This window comes from Camelus bactrianus, chromosome 20, assembly GCF_048773025.1.
Source record: "Camelus bactrianus isolate YW-2024 breed Bactrian camel chromosome 20, ASM4877302v1, whole genome shotgun sequence".
In the NCBI taxonomy this organism is placed as follows: domain Eukaryota; kingdom Metazoa; phylum Chordata; class Mammalia; order Artiodactyla; family Camelidae; genus Camelus; species Camelus bactrianus.
Window position 1 is genome coordinate 1,978,660 of NC_133558.1, and position 23,941 is coordinate 2,002,600.

The 23,941-nt window shown below is 54.2% G+C and overlaps 1 protein-coding gene across 8 annotated transcripts in view; it reads right to left on the reverse strand.

The window, feature by feature from the left end:
- The window catches only part of SLC22A23 (solute carrier family 22 member 23), a 128,076-nt gene that overhangs the window by 53,884 nt on the left and 50,251 nt on the right, over positions 1-23,941 (reverse strand). For 2 of the 8 annotated variants that reach the window (XM_074348002.1, XM_074348001.1), the window contains one exon: positions 508-22,178. The exons of the other annotated variants lie outside the window; for them this stretch is intronic. In XM_074348002.1, the coding sequence (XP_074204103.1) occupies positions 22,121-22,178 (58 nt within the window). In that variant the 3' untranslated portion in view covers positions 508-22,120. Of the gene's footprint in view, positions 1-507; positions 22,179-23,941 lie in introns of those variants that run through there. 8 annotated transcript variants of the gene reach the window in all.

Sequence of the window (23,941 nt, forward strand, 5' to 3'; positions counted from 1 at the left end):
AGGAAACAGAGAGGGCGGGAGGCCCAGGCCGGGGAGGACCCTCAGCCCGCAGGCCCTGGTCCAGGGTAACCCGAGTTGGGTGGAAAACGCTGGGATTTAGCCTCCTGGGGTGGACAAAGCAGGAAGAAGAGGGAGAGGGACCTGAGGTGACAGCTGATGCTGCAGACAGACCCCAGGGTGTCACAGGGGTGGGATGGCTGGGGCGGGCGGTGGACCAGGACCCCGGGCTTTGTCTGAGGACGTGGCCAGCGGGCGCACTCAGCCACATCTGCACAGTCAGAACTGCTGCGCCGTCATCACGGCGGAGTGAGTGGTCCCTTTGCTGCTTCCCCACCACCCCCCCGCTCCCCACCCCAGCAGTTCCAGAAACCTCTCTCCTTTCCCCTCCTATATTTTTTTCCAATAAAAATTGGGAGGATTTGAATATCCAAGTCTTTTTTTTGAAAGCAAGATCAATGCAAAGCAAATCAGAACATCTAATTAATAAAATTAACAACAATCCAGGGTAAATTTGTTACATAAATTGATCCATTTATTACAGGCTCACAAGCGTTGGTGCAGGAAGGTGCCAGTGGCCACTTGGAGGACTCGGCAGCCCTCCCCGCTCCGGCCCCACCACCCACGGCAGGGGCCCCGGGGCTACACTTCTGCCACGTGAACCAAAACGGGAGCCCCGGACACTCAGTGCTTCCCTGAAAACTAAGCAGGAGACCCAGGCTCTATCTGAGGTCTTCTCATTAGCTACACACGCTCCACCAAGCAGGACGGATTCAGGACAACAGGTGGCCAGGCCTGCCCCATGCCCTGTGGACGGTGGGACCACCAGAGGCAGCCCTGCATCCCGAGGTCGGGTGAGTAAGAGAGCAGGAAGGGATGCCCAGGGCCAGTGATGCCCGAGGCACAGCTGGCAGCCGTCGACACGTGAGTTGAGTCAGGGCAAAGCGTCCCCAGCCTCCCCCGTGCGGGCGGGGCTGCTGGCAGGTGGGCGGCCAGGCCTTGGAGACCAGGGATGCAGCGGGATGGGACCCACAATGTGGAAGTGCCTTTGTCCTCCTCGTCTGACAGGAAAGTCACACATGCACACACCACACCTTCCACACTCACCACTCACACACAAACACACACACAAATACATATATACACACACTATATACCCTCCACCACACACAAATACATACACACCCCTCACACACGCGCGCGCACGCACACACACACACACAGAGCAAGACAGCGCCAAGCCTCAGCGATAACCACAAAAGCTGCTTTAAGGATTTAATTTCTACAGACTCTGTTCTTCACCTCCACCTCATCCTCATTTTTCCATCTTTAAATAAGAAACCTGTGCTGGGAATCGCCTGAATCACGGAACCGGGATCACCTGGGCCCTCCCATCAGCCTCCCATCACGTGAAAACGGCAGGCGTCTGAGCACAAGTGTCTTTGTGTCCCGAGAATGATTAGTGTGTTTCCCAGTTTTTTAAAAATTCTAATTCTGTCATTAATCTGGAGCTGGGGTCGGGGGGCGTTGGTGAGAAGGGAAGGATGCAGCCAAGACTCAGCCTAGTGAACACAGCTGGGGTCTGACCTGTGTGCTCGCGTCTCGTCTGGGAGACGCCCGCCTTCCGCTGCAAACAGGCCCAGCCCTGGAGGCCAGCGTTGTTCCAGCAGAGCCCTGTCGCTGAGGAGTAGGGTAGAAAGTCTTACGTACAGACGAAGGCGGCGGGAAGGAAATGGTATTACTGGACAAATGTTGCCTGCTGCCCGCAAGACATCGGGCCATGTCAGGTGTGGCCAGTGCTCTGCTTAATCCACAGCAACTCAGAGGAGCTGCTTCTGCTCAAAAGAACACGCTTGTCTCTGACTGGAGAGACGGGGGCACGGGCTGAGGGAGCACCCAACAGGGCCTCCACCCGGGCGTCCGGCACCTGAACCCAGGAGAGGAGCCCAGCCCATCAGCTCCCACACGACTCCCGGGACGCCCGCAGGGAGGTGCCTCCTTCCCCGTGCTCCCAGGCGCCAACGGCACCTCCTCAATGGTGAACCCATTTAAACCACCTCCTGTGTCTCCTGAGGTCTCTAGTCACTCGACCCCTAGGCCGGGGTCCCACCCTGGAAGCAGGCTCTGGGCTTCAGAACGTCACGCTGCCCTGTGCAGGACCACACAGAATCCAACACCAGGAGGGAGGCTCAACTGAAGACGGGAGACTAGAGCTCCTGGGATTTTTGTCCCCAGATCACCAAATTGGTCAAGCATGGCTCTCCCAGGTGGGGGGAGGCTGTGCCCTCCGCATCCTTTACTGAAGCTCTGATACGGTTCTCTCTGCCCCTCCTGCGGCCACCCCCACGTGCCCATGTGACGTCTGCTTCCATGATGACGGTTCCCGAGAGCCCTGACAGGGAGCCCCCGAGGGAGCCCTTCTCGGCAGAGCCGGCTCCCCTCCTCCACGGGCGAACGTTTCCCGGGACCCCAGCCCCGCTGTGAACCTGACCCGGGCAGAGGCGCCAAGTCCCAGCCATCGGTTTCTCCAGAGCTCCTGCAGTGCGCTGCTCTGCTTTTTCTAGGAAGATGGTGGGGCAAACACCACCCCTGGGGCAGGCGGGCTGAATTCTCTGATGTGTTCTCTGGGGTGACAGGTGGTTTAACCACCTTTCCGACCAGGTAAACCTCCCTGGCGCATGTGGGCGGCTCGTGGGAATTTCGATGACGGTCACGGAGATCTCCCCTCAGGGCTGCAGGACCAGGAAAAGCGGCTCAGGGAGAACCAGGCAGAAACACGCACGTGGGACGGAAGGACCGCCCCCCCAGAGGCACTCAGGGCCCTGGATGGCGAAGACACCGCCCTCAAGACCCTCCGTGTGATTCAGGAGAGGCACACCTGCCTGGAAGTGCGTGAGTCAGGCCCTGAGACACCCCCCAACTCCAGCCTTCACGTGGAGGGGTGGGTGGCACGGGGAGGAAGGAGGATCCCAGCGAGGCTGGGCGTGTGCCCGCCCCACTCCCCGCTGCATTCAGTCTGCGCCCCCATCGCGGGAGACGCCACGATCCTTCTAGTGGCCTGAGTCCCAGTGTCCTCCCATCCTCAGAGCCCACATCCGGCAAGCACTCAGTCAGTGATGGGTCAACCACCTGCTTGTGGGCGAGTGGAAACTCGGTGTCTGTCTTTCAGGAGGTGTCCCACTATGGGTGTTGGGAGAAGACGGGGAGGTGGAGGGGTCGCTCAGATTTCCAGTGTCCACACTGTCTCTAATCTCCTACCAATCAATTAAGTAATCAGAGAGTGTCCACAACAGGAAGGAGCCATTCTGGGCCAGGTGACCCCGTAACTGGTTGCTGAATTTTGTAATTCAACGTCCTCCTCTTCAGTAAGCACGTGTCACTAGAAGGCATGTGTGCCAGTCGTGGGTGGACAAGATGTGTTAATAGAAAAGAGAGGATGTGAGGGCCAGCGGTCACGGCCCTGAGTCTGTCCCTAAAGGCATGACGCATTTGAGTGCCTTTGCACTGAACCTTTCCCTTCAAACAGGAGGCAGGAAAAACGCCGAGGCTACTATTACTATGTTTACAAAAAGGAAAAAGAAACAATGCTTGTCCACCTGCACAGCACGGGACCCAAACCCCGTCTGTGGGTTCCCTCCTCCGCCTACCTCTGCGGTCACTACCCTCACTGATGGAAAAGAGTGCTCTCCCCCCAAATCATGACCAGCATCTCTTCCCCTCGGCATTCTGAAGATAAAACAAGATGAACAGAGGCCCTGACACCTTCAATTTCCTCATCTTCAAACAGAATGTCAGAGATAAAAGATCAGGGGAAAGAGGTGAGCCTCCGATCCGCGGGAAGGAGCCTTTGACTTGAAAACGAGGAAGACAAGGTTCCTGCTCGCTGGTTCTTCACGCCCGTCCTCGGCAACAGGGCCGTGTGTCCTTCTCCCCGTTTGTACGACAGGAAGGGGGGCGTGGGGGCTGCCGGCCGGGGGGAGCGTCCGTGTGAAGGAGGCGGCTCGAGCGAGGTGACCGCCCTACGACGCTGCGGGGGTGGGGGGGTCCGCCCTGGGCCTCGCGCCCCTCTCCCCACACCAGCCCCCCTCACAGCTGCCGAGCCCGGTCACCTGCCGCTCTGTCTCTCCCTCCCGTGCCTCCAGACTGGACTCCAACACGGAGGAAACAGAAGCACATGACTTTCTGGCTCATCCACGACCTATTTCTAAGTCAAAGCCCGAGTGCACTGCTGAGCAAACCCGACTCTCAAAGCCAGCATCACCCCAGTTCACCCCTTCTAGCCACGTCCACGTGGAGGAAACTCCCAGACAGTGCTGAGTTTTAAGAAAGAGAAAAGGAAAGTTCAGAAGAACAAATCCATGGGGCGCCACTTCCCTCAAGTTCCTCTTTTAAAGGAAAATGGTACCATCCCACATTCCAGATTCAGCTCGGGGAAGAGTCCGGATGGACTAGGACTAAAGGAAGTTCCCAGGGATGATGGACAGTGACAGGGCGACAAGGAGGGGCAGGAGGAGGAAGCCTGGGGGGGTGGGCTGCTCTAATAGGGCCTGGTGGATGCGTCTGGGGGGCGGGCGCGTGGACGTTTGGTGTCAGGACTGTTCCAGAGTTACCACTAATAAAAGAAATCAAAGCACACACGTTCCTTCCTGCCTCCCCTACGCAGGCATGCCCTTGGGAGCTGACCGCGGGCTTCTGGAACCTTAAGGAGATGGGGGCTGGACGGGACGCCGGGCATCCAATCCAGCAGGCAAGGGGAGGGGGCCACGCCCCCGTCTTGGAGCCGGCAGCAGCCTTCTCAGGAAGGGAAACCTCAGAGGAGTGACCCCGGCGGCCTCTCACTTCCTCATCTGCTCCTGAAAACACCGCGGACCCTAAACTTAGCCTCCGTGCACCGGCCCCCTCCTGCCAGCTTCTCCCTTTCACTGGGCAGGTCTTCAGCAGAGGGTTTATTTTAGAACCGAGCCCTCTGGCCAGGACCCCGTCTGTGTAGAGCACATCTCCCTGAGTCCGGAGAGCTTTGCTGGGACCGTGTTGTCAGCGATGAGGACCGGCTGGCTGGGGCCTCTGGGTTTGACATCAGGCCCATGATATCAGCGTCCGCCCGCAGTAAGGTGCGCAGTGACAGCGGGCCCCTCGAGGCACTTGGAGACACGCTGCGTCGTGAGCCCTCGGTAAATCCTGTGCACACGGATATCAGGCCCTCTCCCCGTTTCCAGGATGGGAAACCGCACCTTCCCAGGTTCCCTCCACTGCGGGCCAGCCTGGGGCCCGCAGGGCTTGGGACACACACAGCCTTTCTGCAGACGACCTCGGCGTGTAGCCCGGAGGAGAACCCCAAACAGAACGAAAAGCAAGACCCAAGGCAGGTGCGGCGCCCGCACCGCGTTCCCCGAGTCTCCAAAGCCCAGCAGCAGTTAAAGGCCTTGGGGATATTTCTCACTGCTTTTGCCAAACAAGCCGACCCTTACCTTAAGCAAAGGTCAGAGGCACAGTAAGACCCCCAGAAACCAGCAGCCGGAGGCCTCCCCTCCCCTCCTCGGAACGCCTGCGCTAATAATTACCCAGGCCCCGCTCTTAGGTCGGGCAGGCCGGCGGCCTGGCGGGAGCGCAGGCACAAGTCCGCTTCTCCACCAGCTTGAGGAGGTGACCCACACAGAGCAGGCGCGTCCCCAGCTCCCTGCGCCCTGCATTAGCCACGGGTCTTAACTTCTTTAAAACACTGAACTCTGTCTACTGTGCTGTGCACCTCTTTCTAAATATCAAAAAGGTATCTAAATGCCTGCCATGAATAAAAACTCAAAATCGACTCTTCTGGTTACCAAGTTAAAAGCTCCTTGAATGTAGGGACAGTGTTCTTCAGAGTCCCGTGTCCAGCTCTTGACCCGGAGAGAACGCCGAATAGCGGTGAGATCAGGGCAAACAGAAGGTAGTTGTGCACAGCAGACACACCCGTCCGTCCGCGTGCTCGGGGGGACCATGCCGGGGAGAGGCCGGGGTGAGTGAGCCGTGGCGCGGCCTCGGGGGCCGACAGGCTGATGTGGAGGCTGGGGGATGTGGAGGAGGGAGCCAACCCTGGGGAGGACGCTGCAGAGGAAGCAGCAACTGAGCTGCTCTTAGGGGAAAGGAAGTGGGGCTGTCCTGCCCTGTGGGTGGCGGGGCGGAGGCGGCTGGGAGGGGGGTCTGGCAGGAGAGCTCAGCCCCGGGAGAGGGCGGTGCCAGAGAGGCTGCGAGCAGGCCTGAGGATCCTAAGTCCCAGGAGCGTCTGTTTCAGCAACAGCGCCAGAAGGTGCAACAGTCCACGAGGAAGCGGCTGCGGGGATGAGCTGCGGGAGACTGACAGGCAGGCGTGGCAGATGCTGCGGATTCACAGGGGCTCTGGCTGCCCTCGGGCACCACGTCCGGGGTGGCCTCTGCTCTCTGTGCCCCACAGCATCTGAACCAGGCTCCCCCACCTACCCTGTTTCTGCCTCAGGTCTGCCACCGCCTCCCCTCCTCACCCCGCCCCATGTGTGGCTCAGGCATTTAAAATGACAGGAGGAGGGGGTCCCAGTGAAATGACTGCAAAGAGGAAACTCATTAATTTAGTGCCAGAGAGACAGTCAGAGACCAGGCAGGCTACGTCCAGAGTCACAGGTCATTTCAACTGAGAAAAGGATGGGCACTGAACAGGGGTGGGGGACCCATCTCACTCCGGGACAAGCAGGGCTGGGCACCTCACGGAGGGCTCGCCACCGCTGGGCAGACACAGACCAGCCCAGCGGGCGGGCTAGCGCTGGCACATTCATCCCTCATCACTGAGCAGTCCTTCTCAGGCCACACACACAGACATCCATCTAAACGAGGGTCTTGAGTGCAAGTTTAAAACAAAACGGAAACCAAAGAAGGTACACAGACAGCCCACAAGCAGGTGAGAGATGCTCGGCATCACCAGCCGTTGGGAAACCCTAATGCAAACTACCACGAGACACCACGTCACAGCCCCGAGGATGGCGACAACGCGGAGAAATGGGAGCCTGCGCACCGCTCATGGGGATGGAAAACGGTGCAGCTGCCCTGGAAACCCGTGGAGGTTCTTCCAAAAGTTAAACACAGAATTACCACGTGACCAGTGATTCCACTTCTGGGTATAAACCCGAAATAAGTGAAAGTTAAGACTAAAAGGTATCTGTATACTCATGTTCATAGCGATATTATTCATAATGGCCAAAAGGTGGAAATGACCAAATTCCCACTGATGAATGATGGATAAACAAAATGTAATCTATACACGCGATGGAGTATTATTCAGTCTTAAAAAGACAGGATATCCTGACACAAGTCCCAACGTGGATGAACCCTGAGGACAGTAAGCCAGTCACAAAAGGGCAAATCCTGGAGGATTCCACTCATACGAGGTCCCTAGAGCCGTCAAATTCACAGAGACAGAAAGCAGAGGGGTGGTTGCCAGGGGCTGGCAGGGAGGGGCTGGGGAGCTAGGGTTCACCAGGACAGAGTTTCAGTTTTGCAAGATGGAAAGCTCTGGAGACGCAGCCACACAACAATGCAAACATACTTGATGCTGCTGAATCGTACACTTAAAAACAGTTAAAATGGAAATTTTACATCATGTGTCCTTTCCCACAATAAAAAAATCCCCTTCCTAACAAAACCGCAAAGTGGAAAGTAGGCATATTTGTCTTTGGGGCTCTGACCCAGTCTGTGCCCACCCACGCCACCCACCGGGGTCCTTGCTGCCCCTCCCCTTCAGGGGATCAGATCAGCTCGGTCGCCACGAGGTGGAAGTGATTCCGGGAGCCTGTTGCATCACCATCCTCAGGGCAAGGATCCCGTGTGGCTAAAAGTAGGACTAGATCCTAATGGTCAGATGTCAGGCACTGCTCAGCAGCAGGGGGAGGTCACTCTGGGGACTTTTCACCTCCTGAGGTCAACTCTCACCATCTCATTCCAAGCATCTCTCTCCACCTAAGCCCAGAGCCCGTCCTGGTTCCCTAGGAAATGGGCTGAGCCCTCTGCAAGGACAGAGGTACAGACAACTCCACGCAGTGGACATCCTCTGATGGACCCCACAGGCTTCCCTGAGAGGGAGGGGGCGCCTGCAGAAACAGTGGGTGGGTAAGAGGGAGCAGAGGCCAGCAGACCGAGACTGGGGGACCCTCCATCCAGGCCATGGACAGCAGCCACGTCCTGCATTTCCGTAGTTCATGGATTTCCTGTTTCTGTGCTGGTCCCAAGTTAAACTGCTCAGAGGACTTCAGCCTGAACCAGCTGTGATGTGGACGAGGGCTTCCCTCCCAAAGAAGTCTCACGGCTGCGTCTCACGAAACACACCTTCTGACAAAACACATCTTCTCCCAAAACAAGGAACCAGACGGCACTGCAAGGGAGGGGTGTGGGTCCCCCCAGCTCTCCCTAGGAAAGGAGCTTGAAGATTCCTACATCATGTTTTACCTTTTCAAAAGGCCAATGAATCAAGTCTGTGCCAATGGCTCCTTCACCCCCAATCCTGTCCTCCCGCCTAACCTCACCCCTCAGGCTCCCCCCAAAAGCATCCGACTGGCCAGGTGGGGACGCTCATGTCACAGTGACACAGGCATCTGAAGCTCAGTGACTGGGAAGGCACACAGGTCAAGGTCCCGAGAGGAGTGGTGACCCTGACTGTCACACGTCCCGTTTCCCAAACTCCCAGATTCATGGAGGGTGGGGCGGGGGTGGGGGCTCTGGAGCATGTCACCCTCCTCCTCCTCCTCCGAGAGAGCTGGGAACGCCCTCCCAGTGTCCGACAACAGCAAGCCCTACACGATCCAAGAAAAACACCCGCAGGTCTGTGTCCTAACGCTCCTTCGCTGAGTCGCATTACTGGGCAGCGAGAAATCCGAGCGCATCGCAACAGGTGCCAGGAGGCATTTGCCGTGAGCGCCAGCCTAGGGCACGTGGGAGCCGATTCCCACGCCAGGAACCGAGCGCATGAGGACGCAGCCTCGCCCGGGGGACTACAGGCAGGCGCAGGGAACACCCAGGTCCAAAGGCGGCACCGCCACGTGCTGTCACGCGGGGCCATAGAGGAGGAACACAGGGGCCCAGAGGGAACGTCAGACATGCTTCCCCGGAGGGTCATGGGCACAGCAGTGACCCAAGGGCCCTGTGAACCTCTGGCAAAAACTAAATGTTTTAAAGTTATCATCTCAAAGTATGCTTTAGAAAATTAGTACACATTTTAAACCAGGATTGAAACACCTGAGGAAACCCTTTTCTGACCCAAATAAGGCAAGGGCCCGCCCTCCGGGGCTCTCGTCACGGAGCCAGGCTCCGCGGTCGGGGCTCACGGCTCCAGCAGAGCCCCCAGGCCTGTGGGACGAGGTCACGTCTGTCCTGGGCGCCCTGCTCACACCACGGGACGGGGTCACACAGAAAGGTCCCACACGGGGGTGGGGGTGTCAGGAGGTGGCCCCACTGCTGCACTCCAGGTCGGGGTGTAGCCCCTCTGTGAAGGGGCAGCAGAAGCGGGGAAGTCCCTCCAGGCCACGAAGCCCCCGGGGGTCCGGAGGAGACGCTCCCGCGCCAGCTCCTGGGCCTGCCGCTCAGGATGGGCCCTTTTAGGGGGTGAAGCCCCAGGGTGGCAGGAGAGGCATGGAGCCAGCCCACTGTCGGGGACACGCAGGGTAAGACGGGGTCTCTGAGGTTGCTAAAGGCATATGAAGCAGAGGAGTGACGTGACCGCTTGGGTTTAGAAAGATCTCTGTGTTGTGGAGCGGGGAGGGGTCACAGGGGTGCCAAGATGTTAGGGTCCGCGGGGGCAAACCAGGCCCCGGGGCCAGGCGATAGGAGTGGAAGAGGGGACGAGGTCAGCTGTCTGCTGTGGTGGCTCCGGTGGACAACAGACGCGGCCTCAGTCCCCCCTGGGCTCAGGCGAGTGCAGGAGGCGACACGACAAGCCCGTCTCAGCGCGACACTCGAGGAGAGACCAGGGCCTCCCGCGACGCGGGCTTCTCGGTGGGGCCCCAGCCGCCACCGTGTGTCTGCCGCGTCCCCGTCGCGCACCTGTCCTTGGAGACGCACATTTTCTACTTTACAGTGTTTCCAGCAAAGACTCAAACATTAAAGAACGCAGGGAGCACCTGTAACCACGGAGACGCCAACCATGAAGTCTCCAGGGTAATTCCACTTGAACTATTCTTTTCTGTTGTTACCAGATGATGTTGGGTCATGTGTTCATTTTTTCCCCTAAAAATCTTAAAACATTGAAAATATAGTTATTAGGTCTAATACAAGCGTCTGTATCCTGAATTCTTCTGGGAACCTGAGAGGCAAAAGGAAAAGGGAAACCAGGAAACTTTATTTTCTAAAACGGCTTATTAATTTACCAACCAAAGGACATGCTGCTTTCTTAGTCTCTTATTCACTGAATTTTTCTGCGGCTCCTTTAAGTTGTGACAGTGACTGTGCAGGTACACGAGGGCTGATGGCATCAGGAAACAGCAGGGAGGACCGTGGGGGTCAGGGTGACAGAGACACGTGAGCTATGATCCCACCAGAGAAGGCCGCGTGGCCTGGGTCCACGTTCCGAGCCACAGGATCTCCGGCGGCAGAATGGTGGTAAATGTTTAACTCATGGTGCTGGGGGCGGGCAGGGGGGAACGAGTTAATATGTGTTCACTGTTAGGATGGTTCCTGACTCAAAAGATAACTTACTCCTTTATTATTATCACCACCAGTAACATATATGGATTAACTTTTCCTGAGTTATTTGGTACTGAAGACAGCGAGCGAGGAAAAATACTTCTATAGGCTTAAACAGTTGCTCGAGGCCACAAAACTCACTCAGACCTTTACCAAGCAAAACACCCACTCCAAATATCAGTCTTACCACGAAGTTACAGGACTCGCTCCCAGCAGAAGCCACCGTGGACCGCGGGCATGAGGGGTCCTAGCAATGGGGAAAAAAATCTAGGACAAGCAAGTGGTCTCTGTCTCCCACCTCATTCTTGACCAAAAATAAAATCTTGGAATAACCTATAACGGAAAGGAATCTATACGTATGTGTAACTGAAGCACTGTGCTGTACGCCTGAAACCAACAGCACTGTCCATCAACACTAACCCCGTTAAAAAAATTCACTGTGATTTTCCAACACTGCAGCCATCACCCCAGAAGGGAGGGCGGGGGGTGATCTCAAGCCTCAGGCACCAGAGACCAGTAGGTCCCACTCACACGCTGGCGTGGCCACCACCCAGCCACGCCGTGGCTGCCGGACAAGCCGGCGCTGTGAGCCAGGCTTTAGAGAAAGTGCACGTGGCCCTCAAAGGACACGCTTCTTTGTGGACCTTTCCACTTCCCCGGCTTCTTGGAGGTCACAGCAGTGTCCGTGCCTCAGTCTCACAGTCCTCGGAAATTCAAAGCACTTTTCTAAACAGTCCGGAAATGAGAGATTCAAGGCAGGAAGAGGGGTCGGGCTGGTGCGCTGAGCTCAGCATCTCTGAGAGCATCTATCTCCACCCATCGTCATCTCAGGCACCGGGGACCAGGCCCGAGGGCGCGTCCTCCCGCGGCCCCAGGATCAGCACCTGCAGACGGCTCTGTGGTCCTGTCACTCCCCCCTGCCCCCAGCAGGCAAGGCAGGCCGAGGGCCACCCCGGCCAGGACCGTGAGCGCAGACAGGGCCAGGCACTCAGCGCAGGGCTTACAGCCCGGGCGCATAGCAGCTCGGAGCGGCATTCCCACCGCCCAGGTGACACGGAGGCCGGGGCCCGGGCAGGCGACCCAGGTGGCCCAAAGTCACACAGCTAGGGTGGGGAGTGGGTTCAGACTGAACCCCAGGTGAGCTTTCCCCAGCGGCTGCCACACTGGGGGGTGCTCCTGACTATCTGTCGGCGCTGGAAGATGCGTCACGTGACGTAAGACTAGAAACCCTCTCCCACCCCGTGTCCCGGTGACCTCGAGTGCAACTCGAAGGAGCACACTCCTTCCCTTCCGCTGGGGACACGGAGCCCCGGCACCAGGCTGAGTCGCGCTGGCTCCAGTGCCAAGTCCTGCTCTGCTGTCTCAGCCTCTCCAGAAGCTTCCGGCTCCCCGCACCTTCACCGGCAGCCTGAGAGGCCCGTCACCCGGAACAGGTGGAGGTCCTCACCGGGCTCCAGCAAGGTCAAGGTGACCGAGGGTGGAAGGCAAAGGCGGGAGACCTCCTGGGGTTGGCAGTCCCAGTGACTTACTTCCCTCCCTTTTGGACAAAAGATATTTTCTGGAAATGGGGGCTTTGACCAAAATTTGAATCCTTGGTTTTCTGCGACCAAGTGCTTGCTAGACCCACACCTTGGGAATCCGTTCCCAGCCCCAGCCCTCCACATAATGTGTCTTCTAGGCAAACCCAGCGTGTGCAACGCAAGCCAGGCTCCCCCAGCGTCCTCACCCCTCAAGCCCATCCCGAGTCGAGTCATTTTCAACCTGGGACGCACAGACGTGTTGGGGACAGCGTGAATTTTCTGCAGTTTTCTGTAAGGCTGTGTGTGCATGTGTTGGGTTGGGGGGGATGAGGGGGGCAAGCATTTCCCCAGGGGAAGAGCCAACCCATTGTTTTCATCGAATTCTCGAAGGGGTCTCTGACCCAAAAAAGACACAGAAGCTTCAAAAGGAGCTTTCGTTTCTGTCAAATTGGCCACATTTCAACATAAAGTGGGTCAGAGCGATTAAAAGCTGAAAAAAGTCACGGATGGGCAATTCTATCTGTAAGATCTCAGGGACATGAAGACAAACCCTCCGAGGGAAGACATGATGCAAGAGGGCTCCAGCAGGAGGGGGGCCTGTGCGCCGTGGAAGGGGCGGGGCTCCAAGGAGACGGGTCAGGAAGGGGAGCCAGAGCCGCCGGGAACGCCAGGCGGACGCGGTCACTCCCGTCCTTCCTCCCACCCCGCGCCCTGCACAGGGTGGGCTCTGCGTGCAGCCGGCTTAGGCTGCACACTGGCTCCTAATTTCACTTAAACCTGCTGGAAAAACGTGTGTGCAGCACAGAAGTCCTGGCCTCCCCCTGGGACCAACCTGCTGACACATCAGAACCGATCAGAGAGATGAGCTAATTAAGATTCCGTGGTCTTTCCCAGAGATGCCTCTATTTTTAACCTAACTTTGTCTGTCACTTCAAGTGTGAGGTTTGCTTTTTTTTTTCCTGAGAAAATACCTTTTCCTTCTTAACATTTCCATGAATAATTTAGCCTCGTTGATCATTCCTGCAGTCTCTTTCAAGCATTTCTTCTAAAGACAGATGGGGACATTCTGGGCAGAAGGGAACTAGAAAAACATGTGAATCCCCAAGTCCCACCCTGCAGGGACCCCAGTTAAAAAGAAAAGAACAACAGCAGCAGAAAGACAAAAAGGGCTTCAAAAATCACCATCGCCTCCTTGTGCATCTCCTGCAACCCTGTGTTCAACGCAACACCCACCTCACAGGTGTTTTCCAGGCGTCGATGTGTGACTGGCTCATTAGAAATAATGGAGCAGACATATGTTGAGGTTCTCCATTGGAAGCCACGTGTTTTAGGGGCCCTGGGCTAGTCTCCACAAGCATTTTAGCCCAAAGACTGCTGAAATGCTTCAACTAAAAACGTCGTTGTGTTTAGACAATATCACTTCCACATTAGAAAAGGGTTTTTTAAAATGTATTTTAAGCCTAACTTCTTCTCTTGTGGAAATTTCCATCACATACCAGTACACCTCCATATTCAAGAGAAAAAAGACAAACTCAGTCCACAGCAACCATGATTAATATTTGTTAACATCCCACCTTTCTTTTAGGAAAATGGCAGATTGTAAGATAATAGATCCAATTTTATTAGAACGACTTATAGAGCGTGGACTGTAACGTACTCCACTGAACTTCACTTTATGGAATCCATGCTTCCATTTTTTAAAATGCTTTGGTTGGGGATTTCTTCCCCTAAACTTTCCCACTGACTTTCTTTACAAAACTGAAGGTGGTTAACCACATCTAGGAATGCAAGAAATCTTTTTAAAATTAAGCTTTTTTGGATACAGGCACCCCAGTGTTCATACCAGCACTACTTACAATAGCCAAGACATGGAAGCAACCTAAGTGTCCACCATCAGATGACTGGATAAAGAAGTTGTGGTATATATACACAACAGAATACTACTCAGCCATAAAAAAGGATGAAATAATGCCATTTGCAGCAACATGCATGGACCTGGACATTGTCATGCTAAGTGAAGTAAGTCAGACAAAGAAAAATATATAATATCACTTCTATGTGGAATCTAAAAAAAAATGATACAAATGAACTTACTTACAAAGCAGAGACAGACTCACAGACATAGGAAACAAACTATGGTTATCAGGAGGGAAGGGAGGTGGGAAGGGACAAATTAGGGGTTCAGGATCTGCAGACACTAACTACTATACATAAAATAAACAACAAGGTCCTCCTGTGTAGCACAGGGAACTATGTTCAATAGCTTGTAATGGCCCATAATGGAAAAGAATCTGGAGAAGAAAATATATACGTGTAACTGAATCACTATGCTGTACACCAGAAACCAACACTGTAAATCAACTATATTTCAGTAAAAAGAAAGATGGGAGAGTTAAGTGCTTTAACTTCAAATTATATTAAAAAATTTGATGTCAAATTATATTAAAATTATTAAATGTTAAAAGCCAAACGGACAAACGAGGCATATCAATGTTATAGATTCTTTTAGTGTTTGTTGGGAATTTTAAAGTGCTCTTAAATATTAAAAAATAAAATAAAATTAAGCTTTTTTGGGGAGGACTTCAACGGAAGTTGTTCAGCGAGACAGTGTAACGCTGAAACGTGTTTGGAGGAATTGTGAGTTGGCCCCTGAGGAGCTCCGAGTCCCACAGGGGCGGAGGGGTGTGTGCGACCCTCCAAGGGCAGGGACCCACTCCTGGTTCTGACTTCACGAAGCTTCCTCTGCCCAAGTGGGACCCTCCCTGGGACCCTGGCTCAAGAGATAGCCATGTCGGGGTGGGAGAGCTCCCCGGGTGCCAGGCAGCAGAGCTGGCCCAGACCTGTGGCAGCAGCCACCCTGGGCAACTCCGTCCTGGACTCTGAGGCTGTGCAGCTCCCCGCTCACTGGACAGCAGGCCCGCCTGCCCGACTGCTGGCTCAAACTCCAACTTGAGCAAGTTCCCCAGTGACCTTGACACGCCCACACTTGGGGCCGTGTACACATCTAATGGGGAGGGGACATCGAACCTGGCTCAGTGTCACTAACCTGATCGATCTTTTGAAACCAGCAGGGCCTTCAAAGCAGGACATCCTGGACCCACGTCTCCCCTCATCTGCCACAGGGTCTCTGGACAGCCGAGCCCCCCAACCTGCACTGGGTTCTTCTCTGCACTGGGGGCCTTTCAAGAGCTGATGCACAAAGCCAACTGTTCGGTTTCCTGGAAACAGCTCCCACCTGGGACTTCCCCACCCAGGACTGTGGCCTTGTCCTCAGGGAGTCACTTAATTTTATTTACTCTCTAGGAGACACCGCAACACAAATGTGACCTCATTTGGAAAAGTGTCTTGGAGGGTCTGTGATGAGCATTTCACTTTGATGTTTATCTGGTGCCCTGGTCACCAGCCCGACTTCAGATTTACTCTCTAGACTCAGGACCGATGACAGAAATTCGATTTAGCCGCTGCTGACTGAGCACCTGCCAAGCGTGGAAGATAAGAAGTGAACGAGACTCTCCTCCGACAGGCACAGGTCGGTGGGCCAAGAACAGATGGTGAATGTTTCAGGTGCTGTGGGCCACGTGGTTTCTGTCGGGACCAGCCTGGCACCGTGGTGCAAAAGCCACCAGCCTGCCCGTAACCATGTGGGCAGGGCCACATCCAACAGAACTCTACCGATGGACGTTGAAACTCAAATTTCTTACAACTTTCACGCATCACCAAATATTCTTCTTCTTTTGATGTTTCATGACTTGTAAAAAATGTAAAAACCACCCACATTTCACCGACCACGTAGGGCGTGGCCAGCGGCTGTGGCTTGCAGACTCCTGGGTCTGCCCTTTCCTCAGTGTGTGTGGACGTTCCAAGTCTTGCTTTCCTCATCTGTAAATGGGGGTGAGAAACTTTGTCTTGTGGATTCTGACAGTTAGACACCTAAACACAGAGAGCACCAGATGAATGCCAGCTGACCTCCTTCCTGGAGGGGAGGCCCCATGATAACGGCTAAGCCTCCCGAACGTCTGCCTCCTGCCGCACTGTGTTAAGTGCTGCCTGCTTTTTATCTTATTGGATCTACGACGCCATCGATTTTAAGATGCACCGTTATTGAACGGACTAGCGAGAAAGAAAAACGCTGCCACCTGACCTCTGACACGGCATCGACTATAAGGTGTTATCAGCGTTGGTCCCGATTCCACAACTGCTCAAACGCGTGTGTGCTGGTGGTCCTGGTGGACGTCGGCCTTGCAGAGTCAGTGAAATCCAGTGTCTCCTTTATGCCCACAATCATCCTAGGAGGTGGGACTCTTGCCCCCATTTTACAGATGAGGAAACTGAGAAGCAATTTCCAGTCTGTGCTCAAACGGCTGGGACTGAACACGAGACCTGGTCCAGAGTCTGAGCTCGGACTCTCGGGCACGAACACCTGGCAGGAGCTGAAACACTGCTGGGACTTTGCGTAAGAAATGACAGGGTCTGGAGCCCGGCTAAGATGGAATCGCATCCTCTGTCAGAGAGGACACAGAGCAGGCCAGCCAACTGCGTCCCTCTGGTGTGTCCGCGCAGGGTGTGACCACAGCAAGCGGTAACAGGAAACGGGTCTAAAATCCGGATAAACACGGCAGGACGCACTAACATCTCCCTCGCGGGTGCCTTCCTCCTGGCGGCTGTACTGGGGGGCGCTGCTAAGAGCCGAGCAGGGGGAGGACACGGGAGCGGTTTCGCCCCTTGGGCTTCATTTTCATGTCTGCGGGGTGAGGCGTCCACAGGCTCAGGGCCGCCTCCAGCTCCGCACCCCCGGGTCTCCCCCTTTCGCTGCCCGGGGGCTTCCCACTCGGCCAGAGCTGGGGCACAACGCGGGCGCCCGCGCCAGCTCCGGAGCGCAGACACGCCGGGAAACGCTCCTGCAAATTCTGCTTGGGTTTTCCTCTCGAAATTTTGGCCTCAGACCTTTCTCCCCCTTGTGATTTCATCACCAGGTATTTGTAAAGTGCTTCCAATATGCTTAACAGGACTTCTTTTTTCCCTGCAAAACTCCACTTACTCCAAAGCTTGCCCGCACGCAACATGAGCCCGTCTTTGTGCAGAGGGGGCAGCCGGCAGACCGGGCCGCCCTGCTGGGAAGGCCGCCTGCCGAGGCTGGCCCGGGATTCCAGGAGTCGGCCCACCACTCCGCGGCCGCCGCCGTGCAGTCAGGGCGCTTTGCGCCCAATACCCACGACCTCCTGAGGGCCTGCAGCCTGGCCCCCGCCACGCAGAGGGGCCTACGTGACCAGCACTAAACAAAAGCCCTGGGCTCCGGGCCTCTGATGACCTCCTGGTGGACACCACTCCACACGTGTCGTCACAGCCCATAGCAGAGGACCCCGTGTGACTCCCTGGGAGGGGACGCTGGGGCGTGGGCCTGGCTCCCTCCAGACTCTTCCCTGTGCTGACTCTGCCTTGTATCCTCTTTGCGGTAATAAATCACGGCCAAGCCAGACACCAGATGCTGAGTCCTGTGGGCTCTCAGTCCTGGGGGTCGTCTTGGAGACCCTGATACAGCCATCCTCAGCTGGTTCCTTTTAGCACATCATCCTCCTGAAACAGGGCTGTGCCAGGCGCAGGAAGGCCTGGGGGAGGGATGGGGGCCGCTGACCGTACCGACCTCGAACCAAAGGTGCGCGAGAAGCCAGGTGTCAGAGCATCCCCGGTCCCCCTCAGTGTTGACCCAGTGCACTCCTCTGGGATTTCTGCCTTTGGTGGAGGAGCCAGCACTGGAGATGGTGATGGTGACAGTGGTGACGGAGGTGACAACGGCTGATGCTTCCCCAGTGCCTGCTGTGTGCCAGGCTCGCGCCAGTCTTTCCACGTTAACTCAGTTAACCCTCCCAGCAGCCCTGGGGGGTGGGCACTTTCCTCATTTCCATCTTTAAGACCAGGAAGCTGAGCACAGACAGGTTAAGTTACCGCCCTGGGTCACACAGCGGGCTACTGCCGACACATCCTCTGGCTTCAGAACCGGGGTTCTCAGCCTCTACCCTGGACGGTCTCCTGCTGGACAGAGGCGTAAATCTGAACCAGCATAAAGAGGCCCAGCCTTACCTAAGGTTTCACTTTTAAAAACCAGTGCTTTTCACATTCCGCGCAGCCACAGAGCTGCCTGTGTGAATGTTTTACCGCTCGAGCTGGACTCAGGGCTGTGTGGTCAGCCCGTGCCCGGGTGACTCGGGGTTGCCTCCTTGGCACCGCACTTTGCATGGGGTAAGCGTTCAGATGCAGACAGGTGGGAGGGGGTGGGGGGGCCAATGCAGACTAGGACTGAGATGCTGGGTCTCGGGACAGGGCGACCCTGGGCGGGGTCTCCGAGGTGAGTTCCCAACAGTCAGAGCGAACGCAGGCATCCCACGCGCAGGAGCAAAGCGAACAAAAGGTGGACCTGGTGATGATCGGGGGGGAGTCTCCAGGCCAGAGAGGCAAGCGGCCAGAATCCAGGATGTGCCTTGGCAAAGCCAGGGGAAGCCAAGCTGCGGCGACCCTTACGTGCGAAGCCGGAGTGGACAAGTGGTGGGCAGCCAGCGGGGAGGACAGTGACGGTGTGGTGAGATTCATCTGGGGGCAGAGTCGGGGTGGGCCGGAGCCCTGGCGGGGCGAGGGCTTGAGGAGTTGCTGCGAGGGTCCCCACACGACGTGAGCCAGCGTGAAACCCAGCCGGAGCCCAGCCGGGAGGTGGCGCAGCGTCAGGTCTGCTGCTGAGACAAGGAAGGCCTTGGCCAGCAGGCCTCTCTGAGCTGACGGCCGCTGCCTGGCGCCCTCAGCCTCTCCCACTTTAACCTTGTAGGAGTCTAAGAGATTTGGGGTGGAGCTGGTGGCCGCCGGGGGTTGAAGGACCTTTTCTGAAGCGAGCATGGATGGAATCCAGAGCAGCAGGGGTATGAATGGTGGCCCTGAGCGAGTGCAGAAAACCAGGCGACTGTCGGTGGAACTGACGGGAGTACAGAGGTCAGGAAAGAAAACTGAAGACAGTCTTTACCTCCCACAGGAAACTACGTTCAAAGGGAAAAATCATCTTAACAGCTACAGGAAGTGAGACTTCAAATGACAATAAGCTACAAGAAGAAACGGCAGGAAAAAATTAAAAGCAAGCCCCAGAGGAAATGAGCTCGCTGACGGCTGCTGTGTCCGGCCCATGTCATCGTTTACCAGCCCAGGACTCCCAGCTCCGACACAGACCACCACCGTCAAACTACTGCGAACACAACTGCGGCTGAAGCTGATAGTTCTCATGATTGGATCTCAGCACATTCTGTGTTTTGAAATAGAATATTAGCTACTGACCCTCGGGCAGTTAATTGCGTTTCCATTTCTGAGCACAGTCATGCATCCAACTAAACCACTCACCTACTGTGGGGTTGTGCCTCCCATGAGGCCAACGTGGGTCCGGGGCTCGCCCAAGGCCGTGACCGTGGGCAGCGAGAGGAGTTCTGGGGAGAACCCGCTCAGTCCCACTGTGTAACCTGTTTCCTGCAGGTGTCATTTGCTGCTCTGTGCACAGTCTCTCTCTGCAGGCAAGGAGACTGCAGCCTCTAATGTGTACATTATACGGTCGCATATTCAATGTACCAGGCTGGTATCAAGTATGCAAGACCAGTGATTCTGCAGTTGGCCCCTTCCAGTTAATTATCTCACCTTGTACACATGTCCTAGGTCACGACTGGCAAAGAATGATTTACAATTTAATGGGACAGAAAGAAGAGATGCAGATACAACCGTCTATCCACTGCCTCTCTTCTCATTAAAATATTCCCCTTGGCGGAAAGCATATGCCTCGTCTGTTTACTTGGATTTGCTTTTAAGGAGCCGATACGCCAGGAATTTTAATAGTAGAAGTAGATTCATTCGGTGCCATGTGTATTTCCATTCCACTTCTAGCAGGCATTAGGAAGCCTCCTCAATACTTCATTTCTGAATATTTTATAGCCATATATAAGTCTTTGGAAAAACACATTGCACTCGGGTTAGTAAAGATTGTGCAGATTTTATTAAACGCTTGTGCCGGTAAGAGCACAGCAGGAAATGCTGATGCGGCTTCAGGACTCAAACGTGTATCGTGCCGTCATTTCAGAGTGGCCCCCACCAGCGAGAAGCCACAGACCGGACCCGGCCTCCCCTTCCTCTGACTGTCCAGTTGGAGCAAGTCACTTAACCATGGCTGTGCCAAGGCCACAGTGAGACCAAGACCAAGTCACGGTGCAGAGGGAACCCCCCACCGCTCTTCTCTGAAGCCCACCTTTCAGGGCCAGGTTGGAGCCCCTCCCAGCCCTGCCACCTTCCGCCTCCCCGCTCCTCCTCCCTTGCAGCCCTCACTTCGGTCACCACGCGTCCTCTCCCTGCAGGACGTGCTCTCTCGTCTCTCTGACATGAAACTCCTCCGTGCCAGGCCCTCCTTCCCACAGGAAAACTCATCTCTCAAAGCTCAGCCACTCCTCCTGAATTTGCAGTGACGCTCAGTCACCTTCGTCGACTGATTCACTTACATCACAAATGTCTCAGCGTCTTAAACCCAGCTCTGTGCACGTGGGTGCAGGTCACTGTACACGTACTGGGTTAGGTCATCTGGACAAAAGCTGATGGGACACACACTAACTGGGGGGGCTCACAGGAGAGAGAAGAATGCTTGGGCAGGGGTTCAGAAACGTTAAGATGCCCCCCTCCCCGGCTTGGGGGTGGGGGAAGGAAGATCTGCAGAGAAACAGGCCCTCTGGGCCCCTCCGGGCCACACAGGGACGAAACCCAGAAGGAGGCAGAGATTAGCCCAGCCGCTGTACAGCAGGGCAGGCAAGTCTGGGGAGCACCCCGTATTTAAAGAGGGGAGAGCAGGGGCCTCCTGAGCTGGCCCCAGGAGAAGTGGGAGAATTTGGAGATGCAAACGGCAGGTGGAGGAAGGAGTGCATTTCGGGTGGAAGGATGGGAACAGGTGAAGGCTTGAGAACAGGGCTGGGTGAGGAGCACAGAGGTGGGGACCGGGAAGGGATAACGAGAAGTGTGGAGAGACCCCCACCCCCAGACCTCGTCTCCCTCAGCCCCCAGGACCCCCTTGGCTGGGCAGTGGTGGGTTTCTCGCTCTCTGGTCTGCAGGCAACACAAGGGCAGGCACCCTTCCAGCACACTGTGCAGTGGCCCACGGGTCCCTCAGACCCATTTTAACAACCATTCCATCTGAAAAGCTTAATTCTTTAATAGTCTAGATAAGTGAAAACTATGAATGCTATAATACTTTAAAATCTTATCAATAAGAGAATCAGTTGAAAAGCACATTTCTCTAGTGGCAAGAAGAAACATGCATATTTATTATTTTATTATTCTTCCTACATAAAATGTTACAAAGAAAACAAAATCTAAAGCAGCACTGTCTTCTGGTTTCATCATCACACTACCTAGTTCAAACTTGTAATTTAATTATAAATAATGACTGTATTTTTTGCCTCTCATTACTCCTATTTGAAAAAACATCAACATAAAATTCTTATTATGCTTGTACTAAGTTAGACCAGGTAGTTTACAAAGAATATAGTGACCTTAAAAATCCTCAGAACTAAATGATCCAGAAACAACCTAAATGTCCTTTGATGACTGGATAAAGAAGTTGTGGTATGTTTATACAATGGAATACTACTCAGCCATAAAAAGAATAAAATAATGCCATTTGCAACAACATGGATGGACCCGGAGGTCGTCATTCTTAGTGAAGTTAAGTCAGAAAGAGAAAGAAAAATATTGTATGATATTACTTATATGTGGAATCTAAAAAAAAAAGACAAACTTACATACAAAACAGAAATAGACTCAGAGACATAGAAAATAAACTTATGGTTACCAGTGGGGAGAGGGGATGGGAAGGGATAAATTGGGAGTTTGATATTTGCAGATACTAACTACTACATATAGAATATTTAACAACAAGTTTCTTCTGTACAGCACAGGGAACTATGTTCAACATCTTGTAGTAACCTATAGTGAAAAAGAACATGAAAATGAATATATGCATGTATACATATGACTGAAACATTATACTGTACACCAGAAATTGACACAACATTGCAAACTGATAATATGTCAATTAAAAAAAATAATGACTAAATGATCCAGCAACTCTGCTTCAGAGATTAGACCTAAAAGAATGGACAGCAGAGATTTGAAGAGATATTTCTACATCCGTTTTCACAGCAGCATTATTCACAACAGTCCAAAAGTGGAAGAAACCCAAGTGACCATAAACAAAATGTGGTCTGTTCACACGAGGGAGGAGCATTCAGCCTTCCAAAGGAAGGTCATTCTGACACCTGCTACGACATGGATGAACCCTGACAGCACGACGCTCAGTAAGATAAGCCAGGATGATTCCACTTGTATGAGGTCCCTGGAGCTGTCAGACCCAGAGAGACAGGAGGCAGAGTGAGGGGCCAGGGGCTGAGAGGAGGGGGGTGGGGAGTCAGTGTTTACCGGGGACAGAGTTTCAGTTTTGCAGGATGAAAACCATTCTGAGGTGGATGATGGAGAGACTAAGAATACGAATGCACTTAATGACACTGATGCTTAAAAAGGATCAAAATGGTACATTTTAGGTTATGTATATTTTACCAAAAATAAAATAAAAAGTTCCCCAACACGGGAGTCTGAACTGAACCACACAACTGCTGCGTTTATTGCAGACTCACCCCGCCCCTCGCTGTGGCCCTAATCGACTTGGTTCCTTAAAAGTCTGTGGGTTGGTTCCCCGGGGAAGGCATCACAAGCTGGCCAGGGGTTGGACATCCCTGCCCTCCCCGTTATGGTACCCATCACCTGTGCCAAAACAAAACACTCCTCAGAGAACACGCTGTGGCCAGGACAGAGGGATGCATCAGAGCTGGCAGGTCATGAGGGCAGATCTGGACACCTAATTTGTTCCAGCACATCTTCTCTACAGAACATCTACAGATGAACCCATCAGGGCATCAAGATACAGGGACAAGGGCCCCAGCTCTGAATTCAAGCAGGAAGCTGCCAAATGAAATGCATCGCGCTCTCAATGACACAGCTCTGAAATTCCCCACTAAACATCGGTCCCTGCTGGACATGAGGCGGAGATTTCAAGAGACTTGAAAAACAAACCAGGAAACCCCAGCATCTTTCCTCATTCCTCCTAGGTCTTCAGCTGCCTGGGAAGATGGATTTATTAAATGACTCAGCTCGACGTTAGCTAGAAATATGACATTGACGCCACCAAGATGCGAAGAGCACCTGTGAGTTTAGAAATGGACCAGAGGGAAGGTGAGGGGGAGAGAGACGGATGCTGTGTGTGTGCGCGCGTGCGTGCGTGCGTGCGTGTGTGTGTGTGTGTGTGTGTGGCGGGGCCGCCGGAGGAGGCCCCGCAGGAAGGCAGGCAAGCCTCAGGGTTTTTTCTCAGTTGTAAAGCACTCTGCTTTCTTTATTTCCTCCCTGATTTTAAAAATAATACGTGCTTACTGTAAGTCTTACATTATAGAAAATGCAAAAGCTGAAAATTTCCCCAGAATCCCAGCCTCAGAAATGACTACTACTCTCTTTGGTAAATATCCTGCCAGACTTTTTTTTTTTTTTTTTTGTATATAGGGGTAAATGAACAGGACAGAGTGGAACTCTGAGACTCCCAGAACACACGCTCTTCTGCCCTTGTGCAAGATGTCAAGCAGTCCTGACAAATAACTGACCAGTTTCTCCAGAGAGCTGCACACATTTGTTTTCAGAGAAGA